The following is a 12,780-nucleotide window of genomic DNA, read 5'->3' on the forward strand; positions in this document are numbered from 1 at the left end:
TTCCTGCACTTGAATGTCACGGTCTTGCAAGGAAAATAGTATTTTTCCACTTACGGTTTTTACTCATTCCAGGAGAAAAAGAGATGGCAGCTGAGCTGGAGGAGCTTTACGGAGACATCGACGCCATGGAGCTGTACCCAGGCCTGCTCGTGGAGAAGCCGCGCCCAGGTGCCATCTTCGGAGAAACGATGGTGGAGATCGGAGCGCCGTTCTCCCTGAAGGGCCTGATGGGCAATGCCATCTGCTCCCCCGAGTACTGGAAGCCCAGCACCTTCGGCGGGGACGTGGGCTTCGACATCGTCAACTCCGCCTCCCTGCAGAAGCTCATCTGCAACAACGTCCAGGGCTGTCCCTTCACTGCCTTCCACATCCTGAGCCCTGAACCCACAGAGGCCACTATTAACGTTAGTACCTCGAAAACAGCAATGGAAGATATCAACCCCACGCTACTACTGAAAGAGCGGTCTGCCGAGTTGTAGATATCCACCTATTTATTTATTTAACTGTTATTTATTCTATTTATGGCTTAGTATTTAAAAACTAAAAAAACTTGAGCATCTTCATTGTGCAGGTTGCTTTAGGTTCCTTACTCAGGTAAGGCATCCATTTACAAAAGGGATTTTCTGTGTTTGAGCTTGACCGTGGTGAATCCCTTGTTCAAAATCTTCTGTAACAGAACTATGTATTCCAAAGTGGACCGAGGTTCCAGCTTTTTGTTTAATATTGTTTTAATACTTGATGTGGGGTGGGGGTGGTGATTTTGTCTGTTCACTTGATAGGTCGTGTAACACTACAAAAACAAGTTTTAGCCTCAACAAGTTCTTAAACTTGAAAACTGCTGTTGAACTAAAAGTGCAATGACTTAATGAAAATTGCCAGAAGTTACTATGAATTCACTCACAGGCTAACAAAAAAATACATATACTTGAGAGTCATTTGCGTAAGGTCAGAAAATGCATTGTATTTATCGTTGATACTACCTCTCCCTCACTGCAGATAAGGCACTTTGTGTAGTAACTAAGATGTTTCTGGTGTGTAAATCCACTTTCATGTGGCATTACACTTTTAAAAAATTTAATTATTTTAAGAAAATAGAGCTTTTCTTGGCTTTTTGAAGCACGTGTCGCCAAAGTGCCAGTTGTGCCGGGGATGAGATTGAGGCACTGACCCTCGGGCTGTTTGTGTTTCCACGTGGACGTTTTTGTTACGTAGCTTTGGGGAGGTCTCAAACTGACCCAGAGTATTAGAGTTCTTTTCATAGCTGTAGTTCGCGGGTTTACTTGATAATGCAGTTGTAATGCCTGCCACTTTAAGGACAGAACAGCTGTAGTTAGGGATGTGACTGTAGCATAGCTTTGTGACCCCAAAATGGGATTGCTGGGGAGCAGTGAAGACTGAGGAGCTGTGTAAACACACAGAGCCCTGAATACAGAAGCACTTCAAGGCTCAGAGACTTGAAGGTGGCTGATGTCTATGTACACAAGCTGTACATGCCATTTATAGTTCTATTTATTGGGGGGAGGAGGGATAACGTTTTATTTATAATTTATAAACAGAGGCATTTTAAGTAAGTAACTTCAGCTTCATTAAAACTGGCTAGCACAAAATCTTCTAGACATTTGTCCTGCTCCAGCACTAAAATATCTAGACTCATCTGGGCCCATAACAAGTTACACAGGATCTTGTGCCAGCATTTCAGACTTTGCATATAAGGGTATCTTTTTTTAATTTCTAGAGAGGAAATGTAGAAGATGATCTTCCCATAAAAACAGCTGGGGAACTATAGGGAAAAAGTCACTTCAGACTGGACTAGCACAGCAACCTGCTATTCTGTGCCCTTGCCCAAAATTCCATGACTACTTGTGGAAAAGGACTTGAGTTTTCTATTTCATCTGAATCTCTCAAATACTTGCAGAGGCTCATGCGTTGTCGCAGCTCTGGCAATAGTGTAGTTTGTCTGCGACTTCTGTCTCCAGTGCTTTGTTTAGAGACAGCGATGGCCTTATGTTGTGCAGGTCTGTCACTGCTGCTGTGAACAGCTGAATCTGATCTCCTGCAGCAGGCGATACCGGTGACTGGTTTGGGGTGGTCTATAGTGCTTTGGGAGCAAGAAGGACATTTGTTCTCCTTTCTCTATGTGAAGTATGAAGAAGGGAAAACCTTCTCTCACCTTTTATCAAAAGGTGGCCAGCACTGTCTGCTAACAAGGGAAAACTGCTTGGGCATTTGTTCATTGTGTACTTGTCACTGGGATCCATCTTTGGAGCACCTTAGGAGCATTATTCTACCCTTACCCCAGGAAAAGTGTTTGGCTTACAGTCAAGGGGAGGCAAGGCCAGACAGATCTAGTCATTTGGGGATAGGTAAAGAGGAATTTCTCAGACCGTGCCATCTGCGTTGTGGTACGAACTGCTTCGGCAAGGAATCCTGTTCACTGCATTTTGTGCTCTGCAGCCACGTTTCGGCTGTCGCTGGTCTGTGACCCAGCCTGCTGGGCTTGGCTGGGTTCAGCTTGCTCCTGTAAGTGTGTATGTTTGGGATTATTTATTTAAAATTCTGTGAATTTTCACTTTATTTTTGTAGGACAACAAAAGTTGTTAAAATGCAATTGTTTATATAAATAAATAAAAACCATTACCTTTATGGGCTCTTTGCTTATGATTTCCTTCAGCAATGTGTAGTACAAAACATTTCTTTAATTTCTTTGCCACTCACGATTAAATGGAGGATTCCAGGGAATTACGATAGTGGCAGTAAATTCTCTCATATAGCAAACCCAATACACCTGTACCTTAAATTGTCCAAGTATAGTAATTTTCACCCTTTGGTCACCAGTGGAAAGGCATTTGGCTGTGCCACCCCTGGAGAAGCCAGCTGCTTTTAGCCATAGTGAAGATGCCAGCAATGCCCTGGCAGCTAAAGCTGCTTTAGAGGGAAAGGACCGTTGGAGTTGCACAACACTACCTTGGTGTAATTGAATTCCCTTCCTCACTTCCCCTTTTCCAAACAAGAACAGTTCACAGCTGTTTCCCTTCATGCCTGGCATACTGCAGAAGGGGAAACTGCTTTGGGATACAAGTGACCACTGAGCCAGAGCAGGGGTGTACTCCACAAAAACAGGGGCAGGAGTAGCAGGACCTTCTGCAATGTGTCCCCCTCCTACAAGGGCCACCTTGGAGGCCACCCAGCCTCTTCCTTACATTTCCACCTCTGATAAGAAATGAGGGGAAGCTGGGAAGGAGATATTCAGAGGATCATGCACTTCTTACTGCCTCCGTCAACTCATGTCACCATCCTCTGACCAAACATCACCTCAAGCATCTTTCTGTGCTCAGTCCCCCCTGCTATCATCCCACTGCTGCTTGTCGCCAGTACTCCCCCATCCCAATACTGGTGGCTCGCCCCCTCAAAGCCTCTGCCTAGTGACCAACCCCACAGCCACTGTCCTTCACCCAGAGCCACCTTCCTTCCAGCTACCCAAAATCCTCTTTGGTTCAAAGCTCATCCCAGTATTCCACAGGTCAACATTACCAACAGCCTTCAGGCCTGGAAGTATGACAGTCCTGCCTCTGCTTTGGAGCTCCTTCCCATCTCTACCAGCAAGCACTTTGCTCACACTCCTATTGTACCCAGGTACCTAAACACCTCCAGCAATGCTCAACTTAAAACTCAGCTCTCGTCACTTCAGCGACCATCTTCAGCCCCAGAATGGATCATCCTGAGCACCCTTCCAAAAGCATCACTCCTGACGCATGTGGAGGTTGTGGGTGAACGTGTATGAGCAACGTGGGGGTTTTTCTTTAACAACCAGTCAACTCATTCTCTCTAGCAGTTAATTAGTTTCTGACATGTGCCCATTTGGAGGGGTAGCCAAGCGAGGGAGTGAGGGAAGACAAGGTTGGTCGCTTCAAGGGAGGAGGATGGGCGCAGCTGCTGGTGAGGAGCTGTGTGGGAAAGCCCCACAGTGAGGAGGTCATCCACAAGGTCATCCACAGAGAAGGTGTTTTGGGTGACTGCTGCCCTAATTAGGGAAGGGCCAGTCCAGATGGATTCACACACAATGGATGAGATAGCTTGATCGAGAAGGAGCTCCTCCTTCCCTCTGAGCAGGGGCATGTCCTGATGATACAAAAGACAAGAATGTTCCCCAGAGGAAACCTGCCCTGAGAAATACTTGTTCTCCAGCCTGGGTTGAGGTAACTGTGCCACTCAAGGCAGTGTGGTAAGGAAGGGGGGCTCAGCCCTTGCAGGCAGTGCATCCAGGCACAGGAGAGCTCCGTGCTTTGGGAACAGGTCACTGCACAGCAGCCGCTTTACCAAGGGCTCTCTGTACGTCACTCGCTCACTGCCCACTGCATAGGAGCTCTTTACAGGTGCTGAGTCGGAGTCCTGTGGGCATCTGCCCAGGTTTAGTCCTGATCCACTCACCTGTGCTGAGCACAGTGCTCCCAAGGCAGCTGCTCTGCCTGGATTTCAGAGACGTTTCAATCACAGGTGGCTTCTGCATTGTGAGAAAATACTCCTTTGGCTCTCAGCACCCATCCAGAAAAGCCAACAGGTAGTTTGCCCAAGTTGCAGGAAGAGTAGAAAGGAGAGAGGGAATGGACACGTCACTTGTTCCTTGCCTGCTCATAGGTACTGAAATAGGTGAACAGCTTTGGAACAGCTTATTGCAAAGACATGCTATTTCCTTTGGAAGGCCAGGAAGGGAAAATCTGAATGTTATAAGAATGTATATACATAGGACAGAAAGGAGCAGGCTGTACTCTAAACACGGAAAGGAGGTGAAGGGAGAGAGCCTAACGTCTTTGCTACAAGGTATGAAAAAAGCCACAGAACACAGAAATGCAGCAATATCCCAAAGAAACATCATATGGAAAAAATTCTCCTTGGGAAGAGCTGAGTGCTCCTCTGCCTTCAGTCTGGGGGTTCAGCCTGGAAATAACATTATACTGAGGCAACTGGATTGGTTTCCATTTAGAATTCTTTTCCTCTGAAACTCCTTTTCTTTTTGTTTTAAATTAGTACACAATCTGTGACCTCTGTACTTACTTACTCTGCAAGTCCAGGCTTTTTCATTAATATTGGCAAGAGACAGATCACAACCAAAATAAAACCCAACCAATTTTTCAATTCTGGGATTTTCTTGTCTGAAAATCAAGTTTGCACTGAACATCTCAGCACTCACTTCCAGCCACACTCAGGGTTCAGAAGGCAGAGACAGAGGTGGCCTGGGCAGGCTGGGAGCTGAGCACCATCCGGAGAGGAGGCGATTAATGCCAGCGAGCCCTCACCAGATTGCCACGGGGAGAGCGCAGGGTACAAAGCACTCTGGGGCTGAGTGAGGACAAGCTGACTGCTTGTCCTCAGTTCTGGGCAAGCCAAGCTATTTTATCCAGTGGGTATTCCCCATGGGATAGAAGGCAAATCTGGGGGAAGAAGGCAAATGATATTCAAAACATCTACTTTCAAACCAACCCACTGCATAACCACAGAGGATCTATGGATCTCTGGCAGTGTCCAGGGCCAGGCTGGATGGGGCTTGGAGCAACCTGGTCTAGTGGCAGGTGTCCCTGCCATGGCAGGGACTGGAGTGAGATGGGCATTAAGGTCCTTCCAACCCAAACCATTCTAGGACTATATGATTCTATCCAGCACATCTACAGAAAGTTGAAAATACTTCTTGTAATCTGGTGTAATCCTAATACCCTTTTTTTGCCTTGTTAAATTACTGGCGTTACCAGAAGGGCATTGGGAAAACACAAAGTATCACACAGCTAGGAGCATCCTGCTTGCAAATGTCTCAGACCTTTACACAGCAGAATCACAGAATCATTACAGTTGGAAAAGACATCCAAGATCAAAGTAGTAGTTCATGCTTCTGCCTTGGGATAAACCCGAAAATACTCTCAAAACAATGGGAGAACTGCGTTCTTGCTCGGTATTGTATTTTTGCACAGTAACCAGGTGTAGCTCATTACGGCAGGCTGACACAGTAGTGGATGTAGGTGTGTGCAAGCATCCTTGTCCAGACCTGCCCTGCTGACAGGGAATTCTAACACCCTTTCATTTTCCACAAAAGCACTGCATTTGCGCTCAACTTGTCTATAAGAGCACCTGAAGCTTTTCAAATACAAACTCCCCTCCAAAATGCCAAAAAAAGTGAAAACAATGTCAGTCACACTGAGCACTAGGGAGGCTGGAGAAGGTATGTTCCCCAAATGTTGTGTTGTCTCACCTTCCTTTCCCCCTTACCATGAAGATCTACCCACGGGAAATATTAGGGTAAGCATTCATCAAGGAAACACCGTGAAGGTCAGATAGGATTTAGCTAATAAGGACATTCCTGAATGCTGGCACGTCTTCAGAGGCGGAAGGTGAAACCAAGACCCCAAGAAACATCACAGCTTTGGGTGAAAGCCCAGCTCTGAGAGACTGCAAAAGCATCGATTTTTTAGTGTGATTTGAAGCCCTGGAGAGGTTCACTGAGCCATGGCAGAGCAAAAAATCACGCTGAAAGCCGCGATGCCAAGACCAGCTTCATTCTCCAGCCCTTTACAAGCCTTACCCTGAGAAGTGACACAACTCGACGTCCTTTCGGTTGTGGCTCTCCAGCCTGTTGCCTAGACAATATTAATTAATCCTGCCTAACAAATACTGGCAGAGTTTCTAAGCAGCAGCTGTAGGTACTAATTAACAGCAACCTGCGTTGAGCTTGCTCAGATGTGAAATACTCGTTCTTACATAAGGCAGGGATGTACGATGGGCTGATCCATCGCATCCTGCAACAGCTGGTAAAAAGGGATGATGTCGAGTGAGGCATGGAAGGAGACTCCATCCAAGGAAATCAGCGCTGAGATTTTTATAGCACAAAGTATGGCAGTGAAAGCAGGAAAAAGAAAGCATTTCTAAATTAGAAATGGACTGAATTTTCTCAGTGGATCAGTGAATTTCAGGCAAACTCTGGGTGTATTTCTGGCACTGGAACAATGAAAACAGCTTCTTCTCACTGTTTGCTAGGTGAAATGTTTCAGTGTTTGTCATCACAACTGGCCCAGTCTGGATGGTAAGCACGAGATTTCCCAACCTGACCATGACATGGAAGGTCCTTTGACAGACCAAGAAAAAGATAAAACATCATTCCAAAGGCAGCTGTCATTACTGTATAGCAAATAACCTTGTATGTCCTCCATAATTCTCACTCTATACCAGGTATGGTTTTCATTCAGTTACCAAAGCTCTCCTGCCCAGTACACTGAGATGGATGAAAGACTGAGCTGAAGTTTCCATGTGTTCTTCCTCAGTCTGAAGGAAGAAAAAGGATGTTTGCCTTATTTTGAGGAAAATATGAGGAGCATATGAGCACACTCCACAAGACCAAGTTAATGTCTCCCATAACCATGGAAAAAACATCAGAACATTCAAGGCTTCAGCAGAGCCCAGTGTTTTGGTTTCTGCAACTCTTGTACACTTCTGGAACCATCTCTGGAGATCTGCCTGATACTGAAGTCCACAGCTCCCCCAGGGTGCTGGCAAGGACTCTGGGGCACTTAGTAAGTAGGTGCCAAATGTGTAAGGCTTTTCAGTTAAAATACCACTTTAAATAGGGAAAAAATCCGGGCAGGCAGTGGTTTACAGTAAGCTGAGATCAATAGTGTGCCTCAGCCTAATTTTTAAAAGCAACAGCAAAAATAAAGCCATTTCTCATATGAGGCTTTGTGACTAGAGAACTAAAACGACCACGGTTCCTGATTTTTTAGGAAGTTGATTTCCTCTTTAAAGTCACTGCCTCGGTCACCCTTCGTTGCAAGTGTTTTTCATAGCTCCCTTCAGGCATTGCATGTGAACCAGTGAACATCTACCACCATCTTTTAAATATTGTCTTATTCAATTGTCAGGTCTACAGTGACTTCAGCTGTTACATCCAACGTGACACTGGTGACACATGATTTGCATAATGTTTGGCTGCTGCAAACATCATTTGCAAAGTGCCTATGTCCTTTCCCAGGAAAAAGCAGCAGCTATGTCAGTGGTACTTGCTACTCTCCATCTTCAGAGATGCAATGGCAAGACAGGTACAGAGCCATTTGCCTATGTAATTTGTTAGGGGACTGAAAAATCTGCAGATGTTATTCAACATAAACCAGCACCTTCTGGCTTTCAGTGCTATGAGACAAGTTGGAAAACCCTTCTGTAACTGTATGTCAGATTCAGAACTGAGTTCTGAAAAACTGAGGGGCTTATCTACATCTCCTGACATTGCAAAAATGGACAGGGAAGCTCCCTAGGAAGGGTTCCCGTGAGACTTCTGCCACTTCTGTTTTCAGGAGGTACTACAAGACCAGACTCCGATACAGAACTTTGAAATGTTTTAAAAATCTTTTTCCTCTTCACTTACAGACCATGAACCAGAAGACAGACTGAGGAGCTATTGCCTTCAGCAATTTCCTAATAACTTGTCTGGGAAAAAGTTAGATTGAGAGGAGGATGAACTACTCCCATCACAGTAAATGTGCTTGCTCTTTCTCAATAGCCACAAAATTTATTGGGGGAACTGGAAGTCAGAAAAATATGTAAATCTTCTTGAGTGACTAATAATTTTTTTTTATTTATTTGCCTCTAGCTTCATTTTCAGAGGCAGGTCTTTCAGAAATGAGTTACATTACTCATGATTCAGCACATGAATGGGTAGGCAGCACGGGAGCTTATGAATAAGATTCCTTATTATTAAATGGCTATAAATGCACCCACTTGAATAAAGCTTTGACAGATCAATCCATCATCAGATCTGAGGCTAGTCTAGATCTGCACGACTTGCACAAAGCCAACCCCACCTTCCAGTTCACAGCCATGCTCTGCTCTCCCCAAACCGTCTCGAGTTCCCTCACTCCCCCGCTGACAGGACGGGCAAAACCCCCTCCTCACTTCCCAGGGCAGTCCCTGCTCCTCGGAGCCCCTAGGGCACAGACTCAACACCTGAGTAAGAAGTAAAGTGCGTTTACCTGACAAACAACTTGCACAGCAGTAAATTTTTCTGCACATTTTACTTTTTAACTTTATTGACTTTGTTTATTTGTTTCTACCAATCAAAATCCTACCCAGAAGGTAGAAAATGTGAAACTTTGCGCTTGCAGCCCACTGGATTTTGCAGACTCTGCTGGTGTGACTTAGGCTGGTGGGGGGACGGCTGAGTCCCACCTACAGCAGAGGTGAGGGGCAGCAGTTGGACTCCTGGCAGGGACTGGCTCGGGGCTCGCTGCCCCACCTCGCTGTCAGCTGGGCAGGGGGACCAGGCTGGGCTTCCTACAACTGCAGTGAAGTGGAAAAATGAAGACTTCTATCTCTTTACTGCAAGAATGAACATCACCAGCGCTGGCAGAATCACAGGATGACTGGGCTGGAAGAGGTCTCTGGAGCTCTCTGCTCCTCCCTCCGGTGCCAAACAGGGGCAGCTCTGGTGTCAGACAACAGATCTTAGGTCCATGATGGGGCTGATTAAGTTGTGTCTCTGTTTTTCAGCGCTATGGGTGCCTTCATCACTACCACAAAACTGCTGCCCTGCCTTAAATGTAGTCCCTGTCTTCAGACCTACGTTTCAAGAAGGAATAGGATGACCGTTCCCAATGGAACAGCAGAAGACAAATCAACTGCAGATGAGACACTTCTGGGATTAAGCCAGACCTACAGAGATGGCCTGTGCAGGAGCTGCTCATTCCCCAGAACTCCTCAGATGTGGAAGATAAGGTGTGCCCATGCACACACGCGTGTGCGCACGCCTGCTGCGTCCCAAAGCGCTGCTATCCCACAGGCAGGAACATGTGCCCACTTCCAGGCAACGCAGCTGTGCACCCAGGGCAAGTGGCAGGAGAAGCCAGTCTCATTTCTGTGCTACATTTAGGGCAATTTGCTGCCCTGGCAAAACAAAAATCAGCTGCAAAACCCATTTAACTGTTCTGTGTTCATCGCTTTTTACGGAAGAGCTGGTGTGTATCTGCAAACTGAACTGTGAAAAGCACAGTAAACATCTTCCAAGTTTTAGTCTTCCCAGTTTAGAATACTCCCCAGCAGCCTGTGATAAGGTTTCTTTTAAGCTTTTTGTGTGGTATTTAAAAAGAATGGATGTTTAGTATTTAAACAAGGATGCACTGCAAGAAAAAGAGCAATTTAAATGTAGAACAGAGTGTAAGAGAAATGTTGCAATGACTAAAAGTGAAGCTGATGTTTAGAAGAAATCCAAACCTATTCAGATAAAGAGATGCATGTGAGGCAATAAATGGCTTCAGCCACACTTCACAATGAGATCAGTAGTCAAAACAGGTGAGCTGGAGCCAGTTGTAAAACTAAGATATTAAAGATAGCAGAGGAACACCATAGGGAAGTCCATGGAAGAGCAGTACTGAGGTTCCCTTGGCTGAGAGCAACACTTGGATAATGTGGGATTTTACTCTCAAATTAGTTTTCTTCTTTTTTTTTTTAAATAAATGTTTACAATCTACTTATAAAGTCTCTACATGGCTAGCCAAGTGTCTAACCTTCCTGTCAACACAGTCTTTGAACAAAAAGTCATAGAATCATGGAATTACCAGGTGGGAAGGGACCATAAAGACCACCCTGTTACAACCCCCTGCACTGCAGGCACAGTAACATCGGGGGCCGCGGCCAGCGCCCCAGAAACTCCTCTGTCACCTTCCTCAGGCTGTGCCCGGGGCTGTTCTGATCGCCAACAAAAGCATCTTTAAGAGGAAGTTTAGTTTGTTTCATAACATTATGCATATTGAGTGGACTCATGGTGACTAAGGAGTGGACGTGTGGAGCCACATTCACTCAGAACTGGAAGACACTTCTCCCCCCACCATAGAAAACAAGTTGGTTTTCTCCTTCTTTGTGTCCTGGGGAGCAAAGGAATGTATCAGCTTGAGCCCATGGAAGTTTTGGATAAATCGGTCTTTTATTGGAATGTAACACTATTATGGAAACAAGCCAAGTTCAACTAATCTGTCCTTGGGAATTATTTCTCAGGTCTAGCAAGGAATTTCTTGGTCAAAACACAGTTGTGACTATCCCTCTTCCCTCCCTCTGACAGACAGTGTGGAGGTTTACCCTCTCTCACGCACACTCCTGAGAGTGCTTGGGATAAGCTTTGGCAATGCCTCTATCCTCCAGGTAAGTACATGAACTTCCAATAAATTCACTGTTGCAGGATCACTTTCCCCAACAATTCCTTCCTTTCATTTAAAAAAAAATACAATGAAACAAAATTTCCATTTCTCTTCCACCATAAAATGGGAAAATTTTGGTAGGATGACAGATCTTTTCCTGTCTACCACTAGTCTGTGCAAATGCTTTGGCACTTCATAATCAGCCTCATACTTCACAGAAAGGAATTTGCCTGTAAAAGCTTTCCTGAAAAAGCAGAGTATAGAGTTCAGAATGATTTGGGATTGGAAAGGTAATGAGGCAACACAGTTATGGAAGAGATGCAAGGATGAATTGGTTGTCCCTTGCTGAAATGCTCTAGAGAGACACAGGACATTGGTGAACCTCTCCCAGTCTCTCCATCCCCAAAATCATAACGTGGTTAGTTGCTCACCAGGTCCAGAAGACAGCAGACAAATAGCCAAACATTGCTTCTGTTTTTCTGGCGACCAGACTTGCTTTTCTCATGCCGCTATTTACACCAGGAGTCTTTCCTTCCTAGAAGGAGCCAGCCCATCCTGTAGGTCTTCAAGACCTACCTACTGTATCATGGTTTTCCTCTCCCTTTCCTGCCCTTTGTGATCTGCTGGAGGGTGTGAAGGGTCCCACCTCCCTGAGGAAACCTGCCTTTTGGACACAGGTGGAACAGCACAGCAGCAGTCACACTAGTTTTCCAAGACCTCAGGGAAACTTCTTGGCAACAGAAAGCATTTCTGGATGTTGCATAAGGAGAGCCTGTAGCAGAGCTGTTGGAGCCAGCTGGCTGAGACAGCATTGTCTGGCCAGTGCACTCCCAGGGCCACGATGTTCTGAAGTACCTTGGCCAAAATATGATTGCACTGCTTGGATGGTATCGCTTAAATTATCATAGATAAAAAAGATGTTTAAAATCTTATGCATAATCTGTTTGGGGAATGAAAGCCTAAGGAAAGGCTAGAGATGTCCAACAGGGACAGTTCTTAAAAATCCCCTGATATGCAAAGTAGACCCATTGTCAAGCACAACAAGTCATGCTGCAGCACAGCAAAAATGTCTCTGGGAAGTAAGCCAGATTTACTTAAATGGTCCAGGAAAAAACACCTATTTGTTCTAGGCTATTACATTAGCCTGGCTTGCATAGGTGTGTGAAGATAGAGCAACCAACAGGTCACCTAGCCATACCTAACCCATTGCAGCCATATGTGATGTGCCTGACACACCTCAGGGCACATGGGAGCAGGTGGTGAAGAGTGCAAGCTCTGGTATGGCTTCACATCTCCCTCCACTCACTCCCAGAGGCTGGTGGAAAACAGAGCACTGGAATGCTGGGGGATCCAACCAGGCATCAACCCAGACCATGGAGCCACTGAGCAAAATCCAGTTGCAGAGCTGTGCCCAGGCAGGGAACTGGACAGCCTTTTGTTTAACAGAAAATGGAGACTTGGGCTGCCTGCAGGGTCGGAAATTATCTCAGAGTTATCTCAGACACTTGGGAATATAAAAAACCCAGCTCTTTATGTGATGCCATGGTCCTTGAGGCTTCCACCATGGAGCTGTGGGTGGTGGGAACAATATGGGGAGAGTCATCCCAGCACATCCAAAGTG

The 12,780-nt window shown here is 45.7% G+C and overlaps 1 protein-coding gene across 1 annotated transcript in view; it reads left to right on the plus strand.

Moving 5' to 3' along the window:
* The window catches only part of PTGS2 (prostaglandin-endoperoxide synthase 2 (prostaglandin G/H synthase and cyclooxygenase)), a 4,923-nt gene extending 4,444 nt beyond the window's left edge, over positions 1–479 (plus strand). Inside the window, exon 9 of the mRNA XM_009080564.1 lies at positions 73–479. Within this exon, the coding sequence (XP_009078812.1) occupies positions 73–479 (407 nt within the window). The remainder of the gene's footprint in view (positions 1–72) is intronic.
* Positions 480–12,780: the final 12,301 nt, after the last annotated feature.

The sequence above is a fragment of the Acanthisitta chloris genome, unplaced genomic scaffold, assembly GCF_000695815.1.
Source record: "Acanthisitta chloris isolate BGI_N310 unplaced genomic scaffold, ASM69581v1 scaffold2678, whole genome shotgun sequence".
NCBI classification, from domain to species: Eukaryota; Metazoa; Chordata; class Aves; order Passeriformes; family Acanthisittidae; genus Acanthisitta; species Acanthisitta chloris.